Genomic DNA, 25,373 nt, shown 5'->3' with positions numbered 1-25,373 from the left:
TTGCCAAAAATTGATTGCAACTTGCTCTAGAGAAACTGAAGACTCAACTGAGCAAGTTTCAACTACTTTTGTTACCTCATGGTGGCTCAAGTACGAGAAAGAAGTTTGCAAGCCACGATGTCACACCGACTGACTGGTGCTATAGTTTTGGTAGGAATATTTAACAATATAGAACTTTGGCCTTCTAGTAAGCTAATAGTAGGCAGTACAGTAGGAAATGGCAGAAGTAGTTCTAGTAATCAAGCCTACCACTCAAATAATGCAGCTAGGGTTCCGAACAAAATACTTTATCCGTCTAAACTGACCTGGGGTTTCTCTTTACAGAGTACCTTCAATAGATTGTTGATGTTACTGTTTGTAACTGCTGCTCATGTTACAGCAGCTAGAACTTGTCAAGCTGTTTAAAGAGTGGCCTTTATTTTTCGCTTCTTTACATATTCTTTGAAGCATGGATAAATGATTGATTGAGAAATTGATTGATTGATTGATTGATTGATTGATTGATTGATTGATTGATTGATTGATTGATTGATTGATTGATTGATTGATTGATTGATTCACAGGATATAGAGGTGACAGGCGACAAGGAGGACAGCCGGTGCCTGCACATCACGGTGCACAGCCGGGGCGCGGCGTGCCGCAGCGCGAGCGGTCCCGGGAGCGCACCCCTCCTGGCGGCGCGCTTCCTCTTCGACGACCACATCCGCTGCATGGCGGCCAAGCAGCGCCTCAACAAGGGGCGCCTGCGCGCGCGGCAGCGCAAGATGCACAGCATCGCCAGGCTGCTCGACCTGCCGCTGCAGCCACCGTCACCCCTGCGGCACCACCCGCACACGCCAAGGGCGCCATGCGGGCCGGTGGCCTCGCTGGCGGCAGCGTCGTCGAGTGAGTGCTTTCGCCGGCGAAGCCGATAGGGTGGAGTTTTTATTTATTTATTTTACAATAGCCCTAAAGGCCCTCTAGGGAGGGTATTACATAGGGTAAAGGTTACATAGGTGAGGTAAACAGTGCGTAAATATAAATGCAACAGAAAAACAAAACTGGGACAAAATTAACTACAGTGCATCAACGTACAAACACACAAAAAATAATAATAATGATAGTTATCAGTGCAGCAACTCTAAATGATTTGTACAAACTACAACACTGTCGTGGAGGCTTTGGTTGTCTGCACATTAAAAAAATCTGTCTACAAATCAGAGTAAAACGTGATATGTTAGGTATGCATGGTACTGCGTAGAGTGTCTGTAAATTTCGAGGCATTTGTTTCCGTGACAATGTGCGATGGCAGATTATTCCACTCTTTGCGTGATTGCACAACATGTAGGCCACTGGTCTCATGCGGGCTTCAAATAGATTGGTAGTGGTTCAGACTTCAATGAATGCTAATCATCGCATCAGCATGGCACGAGAAAAACAGTTTTTTAGCCAAACGCGGTATGCAAAATGAACCACTGTTGTCTCAAGCACTTTTAACCCTTCGAGAGTAAACTTTTTTTTTTTTTTGCCAAGTGCAGTCTCCTAAGGTTCAATTCCTTTATTGCAGATATAAAATCAAGTAAACATGCATTGTTTATTCATAGATACAGATGTGCTTGCATAATTAATTAGAATAAACATGTAGATACTCTGAAATAGATATATTGTGATTCGGCACTTAGGCAGTAGTCTGATGCGGAAGAATCGCTGCTCGACTCACTTGTGGCAAGAGCAACCAGCGCGTACGCCTGTAGTGTAATTGAACCGTGTATGTGTGAGCGCATGCAAGAAAACCCTATGGTTGTGTGTGCCCATCAGGAAAAACAAATCAGTCAGAAACTTGCCGTAATCCTTCATCCGATCGCCAATTAGGGGCAGTCGGTTTTCGGGAGTCTCAAGAAAATGAATGCAGGCATGGCAGCGTCATTCTTATATGGCAGCATCATTCATATATACCAGGACCCGCCTGTGAACAGATGCAATCGCACCCCTGTGAGCAGTAAATGACTGACTATATAGCTGTGACCCTTTGAGATTAGAAACCAGATAGACATCAGATTTAGAGCACAGCTCTTGAGTGCCCATTCCTGCGGCTGGCAGGACTTGCTGGACAACAAAAAGTTGAAAAATGAGTGCACATTTTAAACATACAGACGGTGCCGTGAATAAATTGTTTCGCCCATTTGGGACTTGTTTGTGGCGTCATATATCTACATCTGACCCTCAAAGGGTTAAAGCTACGAGAATGAGGTTCTGGAGTAGTGCTAGAACTTTGTGGGCTTTTTGGTCAGAATTCGGCTATTTACGAGAATTTCTTTCCAATTTTACATTGGTACAGCTTCAAGGCCAGATGGTGAGTGGAATATGCAAATTAATGCTATTGCATATTCTTATTATTTCACTACATGAAGGTAGCAGACTTGAGTTGCCCGACTGTGGACATCCTACGCTTAACTTAGTGCATGTGAAAGTGCGGTATAGACTCGCGTTCTCTCTCTCTCTCTTCCACTCCCCATTCTCCTCCCCACGTGTAGGGTAGCAAAGTGGACTCAGTCTGGTTAACCTCCCTGCCTTTCCTTCTTCCCTTCTCTCTCTCTCTCTTAATGCTATTGCATAAAAATTCTTCACGGACGTATGCCAATCTGAGAAACTGATACATGAAAGACAGTGAAGCAGTAAAGAGAGTTCTCAAACACTTCATTGGAAATATGGTGGAATCTTGATAAATGGAAATCACTTAAACAGAACTGCTGCTTAGACTGAACACCATCCTCGTGGTTGGTCGGCTTTGTATTGTGGGAGATATGGTGTTCTCCTCCGTACTCTTGGGACAAAGGAACGACAACACAGTAGTGCAAACAATCACAAGGGCATTTATTGCACCTTTCATAGATCAATGCCTGCTAGCCGAGTTGCTATCCCCAAAACATGCCGATGGGTGCGCGACAAATCTAGAAGTCCGACTCACCGCGACCGCATAGCGAGCGAATATGTTCGCCCCATGCTGGATCCCAACGCCTGGTCGTTCGCGCGTACTGTCACGCCAACGGTGGCGCATTCCAAGGCGGCCACGCGAGACGGTCTCGCAGAACCATGGATTGGCGCGTTCGTCAGTCCGTCGCTCAAGAGCAAGAGCCTTTCTTTCCCGCGCCTAAGTAACCCCGCCGCAGCGCAACACTAGCGCCATCTCTCACACTGCTCTTCAACCACTCCGACCGCCGCGGGCGCCAGGCCACGCGGCGGGCGAAGCCGCCCTGCAGGAGACGAGCTATGCGGGAAAACTAGATCTCAGGGGAGGCGTGAGAGTCGCGCATCCCCACAGTATTCATGCAATGCTAAAAGATTTGTCTCCTGGTAAACGAAACTCCTGATGAGCGGAACCAATTTTCCTGGTCCCCTGAGGTTCCGTTTAAAAAGAGTCCACAGTACATCAAAGACAGTGAAGCTGTATAAGCGAGTTCTCAAACTGTTCGTCGGAAACACTAACCGCCGTATTCAGAAATGCATCTTAACTTGAAGGTCATGCTTGACTTGATATAAATGACGCCTGGTGCGAATGCACCGAAGACCTTCATTGAGTTTCTCTTGGTGCATTCACGACAGGCGTCGTGTAAATCAAGTCAAGCATGGCCTTCAAGTTAAGATGCATTTTTGAATAAGGGGGTTAGTGTCTGTTCCTCCAACTCTTCTTGGTGATTGATTCGTCACCGGCGCCCTGGTCACACGGCCACTTCAACACTCCTCCTGCGTAGGCTACAGTGCTGGAACTTTCCATCAGCTTTCACCACCACAGGCATGCAAACTCCCACCTAACCTCCAACATGGAGCCAGGCAAATGTGACGTGTGACACGAAAATTAGGGAATATTATCTAAAAAAAGCATGAAGTTGTCTGTTCGAGCAAGGTGTGCACAACGTGACTTTTACTTTGTGATCATCGATAATTATGTTTCAGATAAAAAATTAATTGCTGGCTGTTCTTTGACTGCCATTCAACACCGAGCACGCCACTGCTGCTGCACGAAAACGATTGTGGAAAGTCCCCTCGGCAACTTCGCTGTTAAGAGGGTGTACCTATTATCTGTCTCGCAGGTTTAATGCACCGAAGCCTCTCCCAGGACACGGGCCTGCGCGGTCGAGCCGGCACCGTGGGTGGCGCGGGTCCACCGCACCACCAGCCTTACAGGCCGCTGTTCACAACGTCATCGAAGGTGCCTGGCTTTGCCACAGCTCGCTCTGGGCACCGAGGCAGTACTGGCGACATCGAAGGACGGCAGCGAAGGTACGCTATGCCGGCATTCGGTGCTTTTTCTTTTTACTGTGGCATGGCTGGGCTGCCTTAAAAGGCGCATGCAAAAAGTAAGGAGATATCGAAAGTGATGATCGCATATAGACTGGAGGCTTGATTAAGGCTTGAGTGTATTTGAAAATGATGTGCTGGCATACTAACTTCAAAAACTGTGAACCACTCTTTTTTTTCTTTCCTTGCTTCTCAATTTCCAGTGTCATTCACTGCCAGTTTATTTTTGTAAAAGACACTCGTATCAAACCTGGAAAAATCGGGGGAATTTAAAAATGCCAATGTGGTTGACACCTTGCATGTGTTACGTACATTTCTGCATTTGGCTTCTTGGACGCAAACTTTGCCTCCAGGCGTTCAGGAAGCAGCCCCGTCTCTCGTGGCCGGTCGACGTCGCGGGAGTCCTCTCCGCGCCTGGGTCACCGGTCGCGGGATCATTCCGAGGAGATACCCCTGGAAGACCTGTCGACCAGGGCACTGCCCGTTGCAGGCAGCCCATCTCCCGTACAGGTGTGTAGTGCGTCCACTGTGCCGTGGTCTACTCTGTGTAGGTGCGCGCGTGCATCGTTGCTGTCATTGTAATTGTCGCCACCAGTCTGTCTTTAAGCCCAATGCAAGACAACACTTGCGAAAAAGCTGAGGACTGTGCGAGGAGCTGTGGAACGAGAAAGGATAGGCATAATGTTAAGAGACGAGATAGTGGTGTGCGTTAAGGAGCAGATGGGTGCAAGCAATATTCTAGTTTGAGCCTAAGAGGAAGAAGCAGAGCTGGGCAGGCCATGTAATGCGTGGAGCAGATAAGCTGAGGTCGATTAGTTACATGCTAGATCCCAAGGGGAGGATAACGCAGTCGAGGACAGAACGAGGTTGTGTGATGCGATCAGGGAATCTGCACCAGCTAGTGGAATCGACTGGTGCAAACGAGGGGGGGTAGCTCAGTGAGTTCTTTGTCTTGCAGTGGGACAGGAATATTAGGCTGATGAAAAAGACGAAGGCTTGCTCCAGAGATCTCCAGTTACCCCTGGTCCGTGTCGACTGAGCCCTGTGCCTTTGGCTGAGAGCCTTCTATCTACGCTTGTTGTTCCAGCTAATCCTCTTGCACTTGACTGCATCTGATCGTGCGAGATCAAAAAACAACCACATAAATAAGGGATGACGTGTGCGTCTACGAGGATGATGCCCCAAATTCATATTGAGAGGAACAAGTGAAATTGGGTGAGCCACATGGTGGGTAGAGCTGATCAGAGCAGGCGAAGGAACCTGCACTCAAAACTAGTGTAGAATTGCCGTATTTACAAACAAACCCAAAGTGCACATTCTTTCAAGAAAAAAAAAATGGGTCCGAAAATTGCCTGCACATTACAATTGAATATGAAACCAAAGCACTACACTCGCGGTGTTGGCAACAGCCAGGCACATAGCCAGGATCTTTTTTTTTTTTTTTTCTTTGAAGGGGTGTGGAGGGTTCGAACAAACGGCAGCCACCGGAGTAGAGCTCCCCCCCTCTTTCCTTCACATGCCCCCCCCCCCCCCTTGTGCCTCGCGTGCGAAAGAGCAAGCTTCTGTCCCGCTTTCCTCCCTCCCTCATGCTCACAATCGTCGGCTGATCCTCGCTATTCAGCTGCCAGCCCATGTCGACATGGCAAAAGTCCGTTTTATGTGCCCGATTTGACAAAAATTACCACTAATTTCGTCCACTGTAGCCAATGTAGCGTGGTTCGTTATAAGCTAACTTCATTGCATTAATAAAATCGATAGAACAAGCTAAGGCTGAAATAAGGTCCGTTATATCCGAACTTCTGTTGTATGCGGGTCCTTTGTAACGAGCATAGACTATTTGGAGGCGTGCGCTGCAGCAGGTTCACCTGGCGGGCGTCCCAGTACGTAGGGCTGGTATAAACGAAACCTGTTCCAATTTTTTTATGCCCATATGGTCGAGGCCTGAGCCATTCAGACCTGTCATGAAGGGCTATTGGAGGACTTGGAATAAAGACAGATTGGAATAGTTTTACGTTATACCATAATGTTAAACATTAGATGCTTTGGATGCGCCCTCGTCTATTATGTAGAAATGGCTTTCAATAAACCACAGTAGTTCATAACTCTGGCTTTTCCATACGGTGTGTTGGTGAAATGCATCTCCAGTCGCCTCACCTACAGTGTCGAGACAGTAAAGAAAAATGTGTTTATGAATGTCTGTGGCTATTTTTCCAAATGTTGGACTCGCTGTTGTAGAATGCATGGTTTTTTTTTTTTTTTTGTAATTGCTACCACTAATTAAAAATCTGCATGCACTAGATTGTTTCTGCGTCAGGATAATCTGCTTTAAAATTCAGCGAAAGAAGTTGCTTAAGACAGCTGCAGTACAGCGCTCGTGTTGGTTTATTTTGTGCTTTGTCGTGGTCTTGAAGGGCGCTACCATATTCTATTTTCCACCAAAGTTCAGATTAGCCTGCTCTAAACTGCTTCAAAATAAAATTTTATCTACTCCAAATTGCCCCGAAAGGAAATTTAGTCTGCTCTAAACTGTTCCATAACGCAATTTTACATGCTTCAGAAATTGCTCCAAAATTACCTTGGGCAGTCTCATCCCTGGAATTGCTTAATTGAATAAATAACATAATTACACGAAAACTTTTGAATTACTTTACAGCGCCAATTTCATTCTACGCCACCAGTTCAGGAAACACTTAAGAAAATGACTGAATCAGCTTAGACTGGTACAGTATTCTTCCATAGCTCTAATTTCATTAATTTTGTGGTAGCAGGTTGATTACCAGAAAAAAAGAAATACAGCTCAAAGCTTTATATATATAATCTTTTTCTTAATTTCATATCAAAACTGCAGGCCCAGTACGCCAGTGTGACATCACAGATGTGATGCATTTTTCTTATTTGGGCCTATTGGCTCAATAGAAATTCTGGACACCTGTAAGTCTTTCGCAAGTTTATAATCCAATGTTTTTCATCTTTTGCAATAAAAGAAAATTAACCAGGCTCAAGCAGACGTTGCAATCTGTGACATCACGACGAGCTGGTACAGCAATTTCAGGGTGGTCGCACTACCCGACACTCATTTTTTACTCCTTTTCTGACTCATCAAGCCTCCTTTCACGATAGACGTGGCTTTGTTGGCATTGAAACGGGGCAATTTGCAAGTAAGCCTGAAATATTTCTTCTCTTTAGTGACCCTCTAAGGCATCGTAATTCCTCTCTATCCAAGATAATCGAAGGCTGGCTTACGCACTGTGCTACCACCTTCACTGATATGCCATGCCTCGACCTTAGTTCATTTTTCTTCGTTCTTGTGTCTGAATAAAACTTCACCATCTCTGCAAATTTTCCAGTACCCTTATCCGCGACAGTGCATTGAAAGGTTAAACGTTGATCCATTAGTCAACAAGCTGTGCTCGAATAACATCCTAGTGATGCAGTGGCCTTTTTTGTGTACCCGCCTGTACAGAATAACTGTCTTGCTGTCATTCTAAGGTGTCAAGAATGATGACGGTCAACAAGAGAGAGAGAGAGAGGGAAAATACTGAAAACCGTCCTGTTTGCCTGCAGATACGGCCCTGCTCCAGCAGTTCTGGCGAAGGCGGCTCCAGCGGGGTCTGCAAGAAGCCCCGCTCCGAAGAGACGGCCATGGACGAAGGTGTCGAGGTCGTGCCGGAGGTCACCGTCACGGCTCCGCCGATCTCTCTGGTGGTCAGTGCGACGGAGTCGACCGAATTTGAAGTGCCACTCCTGCTTCCACCCAAAGAAGGCTCCGCCGCCACGCTTCCGTCTCCGACGTCCAGGTATACCGTCAAGTTCCGTTGGTCAACCTTGTGTCGGGAAGGACACACGCTTGCTTAACCGCAGAGTTGCGCAAACGATGAGTCATTGCGGAGTCTGTAGATTTTCCATGCTCAAAAAAAACTGTTGCAGTTTTGTCCCTAATGCGAAGCAGTGCCATAGCTAGCGCAACATCATGCACAGTATGTCTTGCTTTGGCCCATGCGATACCGGTTTGAGGGAACGTTTGGAGCTCATGCCATAGTTATGGCTCGGGAGCACGAAGTCACGGGTTCGATTTCCGCCTGCAGCAGCTGCATTTTCAGTGGTGGCAATGCTCCTACAACTGCTCTGATCTGCTACATTCCCTTTAAAGCTGCTACATCTCATGCTCCAAATGGGAGAAACTGCTCCAAAGCTGCTCCAGGCGCATCTCCCTTCTTCCGTAAAGCTAAATGAGCTGAAGAGTCACTGAGCTAATCCGATCCTGAGTGCACTTGTGCATGTTTGCGGTCAGCCATTTGGAAACTCCTTGCGTCATACTTGTGCGTAGTTTAAGATGAGCTTCTGTGGGGCCTAGTTTTAGCCACCCTAGCCTTGTAGCGCACGGTCACTCCATTAGGCGTTGTTGGCATGTCCGGCATTCATACTTCGTACAGACGGAATGGCCTTGGTGGGAGAGAGAGGTGTTCCTGAAACGACAATGAGCACTTTGCGCATTCGGCTGTGTCATAGTGCAGTCAGTGAGCTTATAACTCTCACCCTTGCATGTTATTAGCTGCTTTGCTGTGCCACGCTTATCCGTGGGCTCGTAATGCAGCGGACTCATAGTTCTGCTATTTTACTAGCCAGAAGTCATTAGGCTTAAAATAAAGTTGCTCGAACTGGCCATCCTGCATACCACGAGACTATATAGCCGGGAGGTCTTTCTTTTCTTTCTCTCCCTCTTTCTCTTTGTATGGCTTGCTTTACTACTGAGAACGCACGGTATTTTCTTTTTTCGAGCCTGCTGGTTGGCTAAGTATTTCTTCAATAGTGGTCGCACAAAATTTTGCAGTGATGTGCGCCGGTACTTCGGAACTTTTTTTTGGCTCACAGGAATAGTGTCCAGCTGATGACCACTCGGAAACATCATTTTTGGCTACTACAAAATCTGCTTCTAAATGCTCTTGGCCATTCCCACCCCTGTGTATTGATGCGCGTTAAATGAGTGACCAGCCGTGCAGCAGTCTTGTGTGCATTTGCGGCCTTCTTTTATGCTCGGAAAAACATTTTTATGTAGCACGTATCAAGTAACAGAAAGCTGTATCGGGAGTTTTTCATGTCGCTCTACAATTTTCTCATTGACACTTTTCATCGAATATAATATCAGACTTGATTAACCCTCTGAGGGTCGATTTTTTTTTCGGCATATGCGACCACCCAGGGTCGATTTATTTTTATTGCAGATTTTGATTCTTCTTAGGGACTTATTTCGAAAAAACACTTACCGTAATTTTTCTAGGGTGACCGTAAAGTGAGAAAAAAATATTTTGCATTGGTATGTATGCACTCTTCATTCATGAATAACAATAAAAAAAGGAAATAAGCTTATCAGAATTTAAAAGTTTATGCATTTTTATACACATAGTTCAAGGCTTTGAAAATCCGCACACGAGAATATTTCACAACCCTCAAATTTTCCTGCTCTTACACTAATGCGTACATCCATAGCGTAATTGAACTTCGTAGGTGCGCACACTCAAGGAAACTGTTTGGTTGTGTGCCCATCAAAAAAAGCAACACGTGTGACAAACTTCCGCTAATCTTCATCTTATCGCCAACCAGCTAGGGCAATTAGTTTTCGCCAGTCTTAAAAAAAAGAAAAGAAACGGAAACGGAAACGCATGCACGGCGGCATCCATCCTATGCGCACCCCTGTGAGCACTGAACGAGCGAGAAAGAGGCGGTCGCTCTTTGAGCGATTAGGAACGAGATAGCCATCAGTTTCGCAAGCGCAAAAACCGAAAGCGCCCGCAAAACAAAATCCAAACGGCCGCCCGCCCGCGTGCGCGCCAATGCACGAGCGGTAGTATATAGATGCGCGGGAGCAAACTAGCGCTAAACCAAACCATGCAACGAAAACCGAGAGAGATAGGCACGCAAAAAAAATTCCCTGTATCCCCACATAGTGGCTGCACATGACAGAAAACAAAGAGTTAGGAAATTGGCGCGCTTTTTAAACGTACAGACGGCACAGTAAATATGCAGCATAAACCATTTTTGGACTTGTTCGCATGGCCATATATTTACGTCATCGACAGTCACAGGGTTAATTAAGACTAATTATCCAGTTAGGCAAAATGAAAAAAAAATAATTTGAGTGTCTCCAAGCGATGGCAAACAACATTACTTTGGTTCTGTCCAGCTGTGTGGCATTCGCATATTTTAAAACTGTGGTTAAAGTTAGCTGGGACACCCTGTATATTAGAGAAACTGCAGGCGACAACGTCCAGCTGCAGAGATAACAGGCAAATAACAGGTTACGAGGGGTGCAAGCGCAAGTGGTAAACAAATTGCAGTGAAACCTCGTCGCTACGAACACCGCTATAACGAACCGTTCAGAAATCCCCCTGCTGTGAGTGCTTGTAGTTTCAGTGTGAAAAAAATATTTCAGTATTGTGAACTTCAGAACACCAAACTTATCAGAATAACAATCATTATTCGATTTCTGTGTCGTGTTAACAGTGCCTCAGTACTAGAAACTAACATTGCGAAATCTGGAGTTCCTTTACGGCAGCCGGAACAGTAGGCTAGCAGACGACAAGGCGCAGAAGAGGACGGCACGGCGGGCGCCGGAGGAAAGAAAATGCTGGGAGAGGATATATTTTTTCTTCTTCTTCTTTTCTTTCTATTGCAGAGGGGACGAATGACACTTCACATTTTGTGAGCGCAAGCTCTGCCCAAACAAGTGTCGCCCAGCAGTGGAAGTCTCTCCCTTCTTTTGCCCTTCTTTCTGCAAATGCCTCTTTCGTTCGTGCTTCTTTGTGCGGCCATACCAAGTTCGCATGCAGACAAATGTAACCTCCATGCTGGTGGGGATGCCGCATGGTAACACTTTCTGGATGGTGTCTGCCTCCAGCGTTACAGTTGTGGTGTACATGGCAAGGTATATGAAGAACTAACCAACAAAAACAAAAAACATCAGGCTGTATAGGCAGCTTGGAGCTTCCCTTTTGTTTGTGTGTGTTTGGTGTCGGCATTTTTTTGGGGCATAGCACTCTTTATACAGTGGTGCAGTGGTACATGGTTGCTGAATCTGTGGCAGATCGCGAAAGTGCAGGCCGAGAGCCAACGTGGGCCTTTTCGTGGATAGCTCTTACGGGGACAACTGATAAACTGACGAGTTGATCGGCAAAATGGTTAATTTTGGGGCTTTCACTAGAACCTTTCAGAATAACGAACAGTTTGCCGGAGTCCCCTGAAGTTCGTTATGTAGACATTTCACTGTGCAGAGAAAAGGTTTAATTTACTGGAATTGGAGGAACGAAACGGTTCAGCCCAGCCGCTCCAAGAGTGGGAATGGTCCAGCTCTCACCATTCCAAAGACTTAAAAGGAGTGGAATTAATGGGGATTTCCACTCTGCGGGATGGAATGAGAACGGATTGGAGGGCACCACTCCACAACTCTGGTGTAAACACACTTTGTTAAATTGAGGTTCTTAATATGTGATGTCGCATGGACAAGTTATAGAAAGTTAAATACTTCACTATATTGAGAATTTCGTTATATTGAAGTTCATTATATGAGGGTTTAACTGCACGAGTTTTCTTGCTAACCAGCTTAGGTGTCCAATCAACTGTTTCCATTTTGTTTCGCGCAGTGGTGACGAGACAGGCGAAAGTCCGGCGAACGAGTGCCGAAAGCCGTGCTGCTTCAGCGAGACGTCCTTTTCGGAAGGGTCCAGTACCACAGAGCACTGCAACGGGGACTTCTCGGAGGAAACGACGTGCCGGTCGTCGTCGGAGGAGACGACCGTCCTCGGCACGGAAGTGGACGACGGCTTCGAGGCGACGCTCACACTGGCCGCAACGTCCAAGGCCAAAGGTGTGGTCCACACTGTCTGACGAGGAAGGAGTACCACGACGCACAACTCGGGCATTTAGCTTCGAGGCCCTCGCGGTGGTTTATCATCGCACTTGCGCAGAAACGTTGGCTGTGCGCGGTGAACGTTGTAGTCATTCATTTCGCAATTGCCTTGCCTGGTCTCAAGGGGAAGCTTTAGCTCGGGCCCCAACTACGACGCGACCAATTCGAATACACGTAAAACGCAAAAACGCTTTTCTGGGATAACCCCTGGACCGATTTTTATGAAATTTGTTACACTTTGGAGAGAAAGCTAAATTCTAGTGAGTGTTGGAAGTGGAAATGTTGATTTAGGGCGTGAATTTTATTGGAAAAAGTTTTCAAAAATTTGAAAGTTTGAAAAATATAGAAGCACGAAGTTTACAAATCAATAGCTCTCCATCTAGAACAGATATCGCGGTTTTGTAAACGGCATCCATTAGATAATTCAAAACAGACAAATTCGATATGTCAATTGATATATTACGTGAATTTGTTACATAGTGTACAAGGGTTCTGCGAAAGCTGTATTTACACATTACTTAATTTTTTTAGATTCATGTGTAATGTGTCATTTTTGTCTGCTTAAGATGTACTATGAGATGCAATTCACAGAATTGTGATATCATTTTTCATTGCTGAGTTACGGAGTTGTAAACTTAATAGTTTTGTTTTCTGAAAATTTGTTATTTTTGCCAATTTTTAGTAAAAAATTGATGACCTAAAGCAAATATTCAAAACCAACAGTCACTAAATTTTAAGTTTTTGTTTTAAACGCAACAAACCTCATCAAGTTTGGTGCAGTGGTTGCCGAGACAAACGAATTTCTTTTTACGTGTATTTAAATTGGAGCAGCCGAGCTAAAGCTTTCTCTTAAGAGGAGGCTTTGTCAGGTGCCAACTTGGAGTTCCATATTCAAATGCATGTGAAACACTGAAATTGCAAAACTGCTGAACCAATTTGAATGGAATTTGTTACATTTAAGATGGACAGCTGAATGCTACTTGCTGTTGGTTACAGAATTTCTATATAAGGCATCACAGGTTTTACAAAAATTTGCAAACAGTGGTAAGGTAAAAAAAAAAAAGCTTGAATCCATAACTTCTCTAGGAACAGATATCATAGCTCTGTAGACTGCATCTGTAAGAGCATCTCAAGTGTGCAAACGTGATGTTATTTTACATCTCTCTTGAAATTGTTAGTATTTACAATAGTTTTGCAAAGCTTCTGCTCACAAATTAGTGGTATATTCAAAGTGTTGTACAGTACTGTACATCAGTCTTATATTCTCATGTTGTAATGAATATAGTGTACAGAATTGATTTATCCTTCTATTTTGCTCCGTTACTTGTAAGCTTTGTGCTTCTTTCTTTTTTTTCTTTTGACATTTGCAATACCTTTTGTAAAATTAGTGATGGCCCAATGAAAACCAGCCCCCTACAGTCGATATATCATTACTTTTTCTCTTGAATGTGACAAATCTCGTCAAGTTCAGCGCAGTTGATGTCGAGCAGAATTATTTCATGTCTCTGTTTAGATGGGAGCTTCTAAGCTAAAGCCTCCTCTTAATTGTCAAATGGTAGAGAAGCTGCTTCCTTGCTACGAAAGCAGTAGATGGCCAAGTCCGCAGCGCTTCCCATTTCATACAAATCTAGTTTGTTGAGCGCAAAAAATCCAAAGAGAAGAAAGACTGACAAAGGCTGCATGAAGGAAACATGCTTTATAATGTCTTGAATAAGCTTTCAAAGTTTGTTGGCTTACAAGTGAATCGTAGTGCAAGTAGAATTTCCACGAGAGTTCTCAGTCCCGAGAGAACAGCCTTGCCGAATTTCTTCCTCTTGCACAAACTCCTCCTGGCTTAGTTGAGTTGAAATGTGTTTGACGGGGCGTTCGCATTTGACCAGGGTTGCATTTGGTGATTGTGTTAGCCTTGCCCGTCAAAACAAACAAAATGAAAAGGTCTGGCAATTCCTTTTTAAAAAAAAATTCACAAAGGCCTTTTCAGTCCTGAGAAATTTCCAGCAAAAACATCCGGTGCCATTTCTGAGCTATGCTACAAGGCTGATGCATTTTGTTCTCTTTTCTTCTTTCTTTCTTTTTTTCCTTTTTGGTCCTGGGAAGCAGGCTTTACCGGAAATATCTTGGAGTGTGAAGAAAGTCAGCATTAGACATTGCGAGATACTTTGTAGACAGGCTTCAGCAGTGGGTCACGGGGAACATATTCACGACAGTCGGTTGTGATTCATGGTGCAACAACGCAAGCATCTGACGGAGTTGAGATGACGCCGACGTGCACAAAAACGCCGACTCGCAGCTTGTGGTCTCGCACACAGCGTCGCTTCATTTAGCTGTCTCTGCAGCGCACGTGCTCGAGATGTGCGCCGCACGAGTTCCGATCATTCAGTATTTCGGGCAATCCCTGCTTAGCCTGAATATTCCCTATATGCCTTATATTAGAATGCAAACTTCCATTCTTTTTCTCATGTCCCCCAGCTGCGCACCCTCAACTTATCTAGTTGTAACTGCCTTATAATTGAATGAAAACGCTAACAGCCGCCCGGCGGCGGTGGACAAAGGGTCACCGCCAGCAAAGAGGCTAACAGAAATACAGCCCCTTTCGACGTACTGGTGTGGTCGATCCCGCGCCCCGTCTTCATGTGTGCGTACGCGTGGCATGCCATAAGAGCGAGGGCTCGAGCCGTGCCAGAACTGAGCCAATGGGGGCAGCCCACTGACCCGTGGCGGGTGGGATGACAGCCGGGTGACAGGGTTTCATGACCTGCTGGCATCCCGTCCAGGCAGGGAGGCACGGGACGCGGCAGTCCTCAGGAACGCAACAGCGTTGCGAAAATGTACGCCCAGCACTAAACTCCCACAAACTACAGTTTTAATTTGGAGAGGAGACGTATAAAACTTCGCGGCATACCGTTAGCAGCGTTCGTATTGAGGGAGGAACAAAAACGTTCATGGAAGAAAAAGATAAACAAATGACAACCCATACAGGGCTACCGAGTGGGATACCGAGTTAAGCAGCACTTAGAGTAACATTTAAAAAAGTTGCACTGCCTGCAAAAGGGAAATTTTCGCCGCTGTACGAGGCTAAAATCTGCTAGATTTGGAAGAAAATCATCTGTGGGACATGGAGTGCAGTTTGGCACCCGTTGCAGCTGGGGGCATTGCGTGCTGCGGAATAGAAGTGCTGACAATGCACCTAGAATTGTTTGTAAATATGTTCCCCGTGTTTGCCCTCCTTTGAAGGTGCAGATTGGGTGAGTGCAGTTCAACCTGTTCCAGATGTCGTGAAAGTCTTCCCTCTGGCCATGTTCATGGTCACATTATGTTTGGAAAAAAAGCACGTCCATTGCCTGTTTCTGTGTTCTTGTGATCCGGGGGCTGAATTATGTGCATGTGGAACTTCGTCCTGCAACCCTTATCTTGAGCTGTTACTGCATCATCTAACAAGCAACTTGGAATGAATTGCTAGATCCTAGTTGCACTGCCGGGACGTCTTATATCCTGAGTGCGCGCCATGATGGAGAGAGTGGAGTGAAAAAATGTTTTACGTGTTGTCCGAGGTGCTCGCTGTCGTGCCGCACATTTTTATCACGCTGGTGGGGAAGCATTGAGATTTTGTACAAAACTTTCTATAATGAAAAGCGTGCATTTTTTTTTCGAACATTTTTAGGGCTCCGGCATCTGCCAAAAGCCTGTCATTAATCATGCAGTATGTTCCTTACTGAAGCAGCTCTCATTTTCAACGGTTGTCTATGCTATAAGCAAGTATTTTTTTTTCATAACATCCCATTTGATTGCGAATCTGTCAACTTGATGTGCACTACTCTCGGTTGGACTGTACCTACCTGCGCTGTGAGTGTTTGTATTCAGTGACAGCCTAAGACTTTAGTACGAGCTATGACCCCACAAAACCTCAGAGCATCTGCCCCTCCATTGCTCCACGCTTTGAAACACTGTCTCGGAGATGTCAATATAGAAGGTGGTTTGCCTTCATCATGATGTCGTAGAAATGAGCGTGCGCAAGGGACAGGTACACGGCACATTCGTCTTTTGTGTTCAACAGTAGTGTCTTGTTCTGTTCATGAAATTCTCGAGTCGTCGTTATAGTGTTGATCGAATTACGAGGGACTGTCCTTGTACAAAGGCATGTCAACGCCTCGTTGCTAAAGCTTCTTTTTTCTTCATTAGTTGGCTAGTGCAAACGTAGGTTTGTAACACCGGGCATTGCGTCGGTTGAGCTCGTAGCACTTGAATTTTAGCGGTAGGAGGTGTAGTCCTTAGCTCAGATTTTTGATGCTGAAATATTTTACCTCGCAGAAGATGCCTCGCAATTTTTTTTTTTTTGCAGAGTGTGTGTCTGCATAACAAAGAGGCGTTTGGCTGTGATGCATTGTATTGCCTGTACAAAGTAGTCTTTTTTTCCTCCTTCTGTACAAAGCACATGGTTATTAATATTTGCATCTAGTCTCTGCGTGTGCGTCGTCTTTCAGCGATCAATGGTCAAGGGACCTAGTGTAGTGGAATTGATCCTCAAGCCTCACCTGCTGACCACTGTGGTTAGTCATATGCCAAAAGTATAGTTGCAGGCGTGCTGGACTTAGGTGAGGTTGGTGTGGCCATGAATGCTTTTGTCAGTTCCAATGATTGTGGGGGTTGTGGGGAAAGCAGCAGTCCTTGGAGGATTGAAAAAGAAGATAATTCTAAAACGAGGGTTAAAAGAAGCGAGATAGAGATAAGAGAGAGCCTGGACGCACTTTTTCTGTACTTTCAGTTTGTGCATTCAAGATAGTATTCACAAAGTACGGCCCTGAAAGAAGTGGAACTGTCCATTGTGGTCAGCAGCTTCACAGCGAGCGCGAGGTTTGTCAAGCAGTTTGCCGAGCTGCCCTGGGACTGTGCTAACGCATCTTTGCTGTCATACCTGTTGGTGTACTTACGTTTGGCACGATCGGAGCAGTGTCTGTGTTGGAATGTTGCATTGTCTTGCCAGGACGTTGAATGAAATATGTGGAACTATGTAAAAAAACTAATTGTGCTATATATTAGATCTTTGTGTTTGTGCCTAACGAATCTGCTCAAACTCTGTACTTCTTAGTGGCACGGTTGTGAATGAAGGGAATGTGAGGAGATGTGAAACTGTTTCCTAGTTTTCTGTGGTAGTGGGGATGCCTTGTAGGCTGTATTCACGAACGCACCTTGTCTGAACACAACTCTTTGATTGCACCAAATGGTGGTCAGAGTTACCTCTTGACTGGAGTGGTCACTAGTACCGTAAGCTCCACCAACACCAGAGTTTAATTTATGGCAAATTCACCGGTTTAGTTAAGCTTTGGTCGCATCAGAAACAACATGGCCTTTTTTTTTTAGTCTTGGCAACATTTTAGCAGCTGTCTTTCGCGTCGTAAATAGTAAATTGCCTGGGTAAAATTCCTTGAGGAACTTTGGCTAAATTAAGTGCATCACCTCCATTTTATCTCTGGTGGGAAATATACACCTCCATTTGTCCCTGCTTCTAAATAAATACTTAAAAGACTGTTAGTGGGACCCCTGCATGCATCAAAACTGCTTCTCTAGGCAAAATGCAGCCTTTAGATCTGATACTGTATGAGAAAATCAGGGGCCTGTTACCTCTTTTCACATTGCTACCATTGACTCTCTGCTGGAGGAGGTTATTTAAAGCTCTAGTTTGGAAAAACTCCTAAGGAAGACGTTTAGGGACAATGAAAACATAAAAACAAGATTTTGAAGAAGTCTTCATTATCCTTACGATCATCACTTCACAACTTTGCAGCGAAAATAAAAGCTTTTGAGCCAGGACGCAGCAACTCTGTCCAAAGAACAGTAACCAACACTGATAAACTTGTTCCCTAAGGATTTTGCAGCTTTTGAAAGTGCAATCGGGCACAGTCAAATGTCTTGTTAAGAAGCACTTGCATCGATAAGTGTTTGTCAAGCAACTCTTCACAGGAACCAACGAGAAGCGTTGCTGAAGCATAGAGACTGCTTCAATCGAAGAGCAGGTCTTTCTTCCATTTACTGGAGCTGAGGTGCATTTGTGAATGCAAGGGCTCATCTTGATATCAGAGGCTCAAGTACAATTATGAGCTCACGAAACTAGAACAGTAAAGTTCCAAGTCCGAACAAAATTGGAATATTGTGCTCGTGTTAGTGGACACATTGGAGTGCTTGGTCAGTATATGACACATCATTTTTTGTAGAGGAAAACAAACAGCACCGTTACGTGGTGTTCATCAATGAAGTTTATTCTTTTTCTTTTTGTACGTGTTGGTGTTTGAAATGTATTGTTTAAGTCTTCTTTGTCCATGTTGGTTTGAAAAAGGGGCTTTTTTACTGCTATCTGCAGATTTATTGACATTCGTAAAGCGAGGATGTAATTGCACGAGAGTAACCACACTTAGTTTCTTAACTTTGGTATTTAGGCCAATGGCGGCATCCTTCACAATGTTGGAGTCTTCGTTGCCTCCTCGTTCACTAGGTGGAATGTACGGAAAATGCATAATGCATGGATTATGCACATAATTTCTGGATAGTGTCTGTCTTCAGTTATTTAAACTCGTCTTTCTCTCTATACTGGGCAGTTAGTGACACACAAGTTACTTTGGAGCCCCGTTAACGTTCGCCGAACATTTGGACTATTATTGGAGATGGCTCGAACAGCATTTCATTCCAATCCATGATGTCATTGCTCATACAACTTGTTGCAGTGATGTAACAGGAAGTCGTTTAATTCATGTTTAGAGGCAGTCATTGAAGGAAGAATCTGACCCATTTGGTAGTGATTGAATTTGAGGCATATTGTATTATAGTAGTGCCGCTCTTATACATTCTTTGAGGGACTGAAAGAAAAAGAAGAAAAGGGCGAAACTAACAAGAAAAGCAGCCACTAACCAGGAAACTTGTTAATGGAATGTGTAGTTTGTATATATTGAAACAGGCACAAAACAAGTATTTCAGCTTGAAGTGTAGTTATTTAGCAGTTTATTCAAGGTTTGCAGAAATAGGATAGCTTAGCACTTGGTCACCTTGAACCAAGCTATGCCATTTGGTAATAACAGGACTGGCTTGCAACTGTTCGCACCGCCAATTTGGTTCACGTTTCTTATTCAATTTTTTTTTTCTTTTTTTGCCTGCTTGAAAATGTTAGTCTGTCTTTAGACAACACACTGCTTGATATCTTGTGCTGAATTTGTGATTACCTCATGCAGAAGCATCATCGTGTGACAGTTCATCAGGGGTAATTTTAATAGTATGTGGGGGTGCATGGTCTGTTTGCTGGGATCACATTTCGGCAGTGTCACGATACTTGGGAAAGCTTGTTTTATTGGGGAAGCGTACAAGCAGGTTTCTAATATGTCTAACATGTGTGCTTGGTTCGGGGTTGCATCAGTACAAACGCACAGCCTGTACCAGATGCCTGCAGCCAATCACAGCCCATTGATGATTATTTTCATCTGCCTCTAAGCGTGCCTCTACCGTGTTGCTACTTCTTATCATATATGTTAAGGCCTCCTAGAGGTGTTGGAGTGAGTTGCTTTATGTTTTCGATGCACGTTCTGCTCGTATCGTGATTGTGTCATCAGTCGAACCTCACTGTCGCAAAGTAGCATGTGGATGAGAATACCTTCACTATATCCGATATTCATTATAAGCATATGTCCGTCACAAATTGATGTCAACAGGAAAGATTTTAGATTAACTTCATTACGTGCAGTAATTCGTCCAAATAAAAATACCTTCCTTATATTCAGTATTCATTAGAAGCATATGTTTGTTATACACTGATACTGGCAAGAAACATTTTATATTTACCTCTTATATCCAATAATTTGTTATATTGAGGTTCAACTGTACTTTGTTTGAGTTGTACAAGGAAGTGGAGGTCAGTGCAAGAATTCAAGGTGTCCCTGGAAGGAAAAGAAATGCTGGTGTGCGATTTCCTGTTGCACACTTTTGGAAAGAACCTAGCAAATGGTGTTTCAGTGTAGACAGTCATGGGCTTTTTGGTCTGCTTAGTGAATGCATCATTTATGTTTTACATTGTCCAGAGTGCACTGAACACAGATTCGAATAATTCATGGCTTAGTGGCCTCAGAAATAAAAGTGGTTTTAAAATCGTTAGGCACAATCATTAGAAATTGGCGTGAAAGAAAAGCAGTGGTAGTTCTTTGACCCTTCCAGAATGTACCATGTTATGAACACGTTCTCGTTGGTTTTAGAGGTCCACATTCATCTAATGAAATTCAAAGACAGGAATTCCGCTTCATTAAGGGGTTCGTTTAAGATGGGGATGCAGTACAACATATTTGGACCTGTCTGGGAATTGTAGTCTGGTCGTAGTGGAAAAGGTCTGTTGAACCGGCATTATACTGTAGCCTTTTCCGACGTGATGGCTGCATTGCAAATGCGTCTTGACGCTTCTGTGTAAATATTTCTGGCAGCACAAAATTTTTCATGTAGAATTTCTGCATCGTGTGCAGTCATGCTCGTGACTAAACCTGTTTGAATGTTGAAGTGTTGCGTTCACGTTTGCTGTGCATTAGTCATTGAGCTGTTAGATGCGCTTAAAGGGAAGCTTCAGCTTTAAGTCTGGTTTTCTAATTGAAATTCATGTAAAATGCAGAAGTGCCCTGCTTAGGCACCAGTGTGAATTAAACTTGTTGCATGTAGGTGAAAAAAGAAAGTCAAACTGTAGCACACTTTAGTAATGGCCTTTTTATTTTTCCTAGGCTTTGCCTGAATTTGAAAAACTTGGATATTCAACCCCATGTTTGTAATTCCATAACTCTGCACCAACAAATGATTGAGGACCTTAACAGAGGGAGTATAAGAGTGGGGTTGAAGATTAATATGCAGAAAACAGGTAATGATCAGTAGACAGGCAAGGGAACAAGAGTTTGGGATCTCCAGTCAGCCTCTAGAGTCCGTGAAGGAGTATGTTTACCTAGGTCAACTATTTGCAGTTGACCCTGACCATGAGAAGGAAATTTACTGAACAAAAATGGGTTGGAGCACATTTGGCAGACATTGTCAGACCGTGGCTGGAAGCTTACCACTATCATTAAAAAGAAAGGTGTTCAATCAATGCATTCTACCGGTGCTGACATATGGGGCAGAAACTTGGAGACTGACAGAGAAGCTCGAAAAGAAGTTTAGGACCATACAGAGAGCGATGGAACAAGGAATGTTAGGCGTGACGTTAAGAGACAGGAAGAGAGCGGTGTGGATCAGAGAGCAGACAGGGATTACCTGTATTCTAATTGAAATTAAGAGAAAGAAATGGAGCTGGGCAGGTCATGTAATGCGTAGGTTACATAACCGGTGGACCATTGGGGTTACAGAATGGGCGCCAAGAGAAGAGAAGCACAGTCGAGGATGGCAGAAGACTAGGCGGGGTGATGAAATTAAAAAATTCACAGGCGCTAGCTGGAATCGGTTGGCGCAGGACAGGGGTAATTGGCGATCACAGGGAGAGGCCTTTGTCCTGCAGTGGACATCAAATAGGATGATGATGATGATGATGATGATGAACTCCACCTTTACAGGTATTGGCAGTTCTGTCAACTGAACTCACGAGAGCGCCTAAAGTTGATGATACATATATGTTGGTGGTAGCACACGCAACTATTTTCTATATGGGACGTGCAAGGTGTCAATGGTCGGACCAGGAGTCATTCGTAAGGTTTACATTAATGCGTTAGAAACTGATGTTTAAACTATTTGTAAGGTTTCAAGTTCCTGTTAGTTTTCTTTCTGACCAACACGGGTGCCTGAACAAAAATACCTTTCAACAGACACTAGTAGGTACTTCAGTTTCGCTTTTAAAATGTAACTAACCTCGTTTAAGCTAGTTCAGTCTTTGTCTAATGAGGACTCTTTCTGCATTTCACACGTATTTGAAGAGGGAAATCGGAGATGGTCAGGAGTCAGCTTCAGAGCTTCCGCTTAAACTGCCCTGCAGTATCTCAGCCCAGTGCAATACTTAGTGGCAATCAAAGTGGTTTTGATATGTTCCATCCCTCTTGACACTGTATTCGGGTCTAGTATATTCAGCTGGCTTTACATTTGAAGGTCGTGCAACCTTTGTTATTTGCACAGGCGCTGTAACCAGTCCATTTCTTCTGAGGGCCTGGGAATGTATCGGCCATGTTGCACAGCGTAGATGTGTCATTTTGCCTTGTGGAAATAGGACTCTGGTTTGTATTGTAGAGTGCCACCTCAAAGTAATGTACTAGTAGCACACTGGAAGGAAACGTAAGCACACGGGAACAGAGTAGAACGCCGTTTACGCTTAGTCATTAAGAGATCATGACATGTAATCATGGTATTAACCACCAGAAAATGTGCAGTAGTTGCACGGGCACACACACGCACACACACACCAATGTCGGGCTAGTGCCGCTCTCGCGAGCAAATGGGGAGAGGCAAATGCACCTCCTAGATTATTGTGATAGTAATACCCTTGCCATCACTTTCCTAGCACATGCTAGTTTCTTGTGCTTAACCATCTCGAGGCTGAATTGATCTGCATGAATCGCAAGATCCTTGTAGTACTAGTCTACATTCAGTCTTTTTTGTATGTGTTTGGTACGTTTGTTTTTGTAGGTGGTATGACTGAAGTGACCTGTGTTTATATAGGTTAAGAGGTTGGTTTTCCGTACTCTCTTGCCGCCTGTCCTGCATTGCAGTATGTCAGCGCAGCGGTTCCATGGTGAATCTTTATAGTTGTAGATGTGTGCACATGTCAACCATTGTAACATTGTCGGGGGTTTATGTGGTTGCCATGAGTGGCGCGTGCTACCATCATTTGATGGCTTGCTGGATTGCCAGCTTTCTTTCTTGAAATTAGAACCCATGCCAACGTTTGTCGCTCAGGAATGCAGCGTGAAGTATGAACCTAAAGATATAGATGGATGCAAAGGTCGACCTTTATAACATTGTAGCACGAGGTTTATGTGGTTCCCATGACAATGTCACACGCAACCATCACATGATGGCTAACTGGATTGCCAGCTTTGTCTTTCTTGAAATTAGAACCAGTGCTGATGTTTGTTGCTCGGAAAAGCAGTGTGAAGTGTGAACCTAAAGTTTGGCAAAGAGCTCTACTACTACTACTAACCCCATTTAATGGAACACATGTCTGGAAGCAGCCTGAAGTCCTGACTGTAGCTAAAGATTGACCTGCAGGTTTTGAAACAGCAGTTTGCTCTCGCATTATAACGACTTGTTCCTGGCAACTAACGAGTCTGCCTCGCAAAAACAAGTCGCAGCACATCAACGTTCTAGCCTGTGCTTGTGCTGGCTTTGTAGATTACGGCACTTCACGAATTTCCTTTTAACATGCAGCACGCAGTGAGAGGCACCTGCTCCAACTATTTAAGGCGAAGTTAGCAGTGCTGGAAGGACTTGCTGTTTACTTTTACTAGCATTTCTCACCCAACGTGTCACTGCAAAGGAAACGGCCTTGAAATTTCTCGCGTCTTCTCCCTCTGCATTTCCAGATGTCTGGTGCGCGCAGTCTAGCGTGTTTGTGCCCCTGGGAACCAGTGTTCAAGCCAGCAGCACACAGCTGCGCAGGCCTTTCAGCCACCCGTCTTGGATTTAGCTTTGCTTCGGCTTTTGGCTCGAAATGCGGCTCACATCTGCAGAAAAACGGTGGTGGTGTTTAGGTGCAGGTCTGCTTCGATCTGTACAGTTTCGCAATGCTGAAGTTGACTGCTCCCCCCCCCCTCCACCTGTATCTCTCGCAATAAACCAATGAGTTGTTGAGGTCGACGACAGCCTGAAGAGGAGAGATAGAAGTTTTTTGTAGGCGAGGTTGCCTGTTCTGTCTTTCAGTGTGGGTGCTTGTATGAACTAATGGCGAAGTGAGTGAATTATGCGATTTTGGGGACCCATTGGGTTTCTTCGCTTTCCTTTCTTTTTTATCTAAAGGCTGTGTATTGTGAGGAACTATGCCCTCTTGTACACACGTGCTGGCAAAACTACTGTTTGGCGCATTTGTTGTAAATAGACAAGAAAGACGCATTGTCGGAGACTGAGAGTAAATATATATTTGAAAATTTTGCACAATTTGTGTCTTGTCTCCCTGCTTTCAATGTTGGTTGGGATGGTAGGCACACTACAAAGGATTGTAGCAGTGCCTGTAGTTCCTCTGTCATCTTGCTGCCCCTTCTCCTTTCCCACGCTGCTGACCGATGTTCAAGTGTCAGTCTTGTGCCAAGCAGTTTTTATTTATTTAGGAATACTGCAGGCCTTAGAAGGCCAAGGCAGGAGGGGAAAGGTACATACAAAAAAAGAAAACAATAGATTTCGCGTAACAGTTGCGGTGCGGTCAGCAGGCTTTCCCTCTTTCTATCAACCAATAATCTCTCTCTGACGCACATTTCTTGCAAACTCTCACTGATTGCTCCTCTCCTGTAAGCCCTTATTACGTGTCCACGCTAATAATTCACTTTTGTAGGGTCCCTCACCAGGCCCCTCTGCAAGTTTTGATTATGCACTGGAAGTTACAAGATGTCGTCAGGGAGCATTTTGCCCCGGAAGTTTTTCAAATTGGTTCACTGTCGGAGGAGATTGGGGAGAAACTGAAATGCCGCACTGCCATGCTGCCAGGAAGTATGCAATTCTTAGCGTTCGTGGCGACCGGCGCACCACGCTACTCGTCTCGGAGGCCGTCGCGCGCGCCGACTTCTCGGCGCCGCTGCCAGATGGCGCTGCGCGTCCAGAAAGAAGCGCGAGAGGAGAGTTCGGCTGGCCGCACGATTCGCTTCTCGGCCTTCGCACGCACCGGTACACCTTGCATTTCGGAGGCCAGGCGCCGGATGGCCCCGAGAGTTTTTACAAGCGAAAGCTGTATGTGACAAACCGTCCGTAGTTCTTTTTCGGCGTCCGGAAACAGAAATGGACTCGGCGATTTCTAACACACCCATACGCAATGGGTTTCATTGTTTGCTTTGTGACCCGCCATGGTTGCTCAGTGGCTATGGTGTTGCGCTGCTAAGCACGAGGTCGCGGGATATAATCCCGGCCTCGGCGGCCGCATTTCGATGGGGGCGAAATGCGAAAGCACCCGTGCACTTAGATTTAGGTGCGCGTTAAATAACCCCAGGTGGGCGAAATTTCCGGAGACCCCCACTACGGCGTGCCTCATAATCGGAAAGTGGTTTCGGCACGTAAAACC

General features: G+C 44.9%; 1 protein-coding gene across 2 annotated transcripts in view; it reads left to right on the top strand.

The window, feature by feature from the left end:
- Window positions 1-24,262, top strand: part of ema (C-type lectin domain containing ema) — a 78,616-nt gene extending 54,354 nt beyond the window's left edge. For both annotated transcript variants that reach the window (XM_050176594.3, XM_050176595.3), the window contains 6 exons: window positions 564-885; window positions 4,071-4,260; window positions 4,632-4,788; window positions 7,843-8,075; window positions 11,916-12,139; window positions 23,692-24,262. In XM_050176594.3, the coding sequence (XP_050032551.2) occupies window positions 564-885; window positions 4,071-4,260; window positions 4,632-4,788; window positions 7,843-8,075; window positions 11,916-12,139; window positions 23,692-23,795 (1,230 nt within the window). In that variant the 3' untranslated portion in view covers window positions 23,796-24,262. The remainder of the gene's footprint in view (window positions 1-563; window positions 886-4,070; window positions 4,261-4,631; window positions 4,789-7,842; window positions 8,076-11,915; window positions 12,140-23,691) is intronic.
- The last annotated feature ends 1,111 nt before the right edge of the window (window positions 24,263-25,373 follow it).

Source organism: Dermacentor andersoni, chromosome 8, assembly GCF_023375885.2.
Source record: "Dermacentor andersoni chromosome 8, qqDerAnde1_hic_scaffold, whole genome shotgun sequence".
NCBI classification, from domain to species: domain Eukaryota; kingdom Metazoa; phylum Arthropoda; class Arachnida; order Ixodida; family Ixodidae; genus Dermacentor; species Dermacentor andersoni.
The sequence above is the reverse complement of the archived record's forward strand: the minus strand, read 5'-3'. Positions and strand labels throughout refer to the sequence as shown.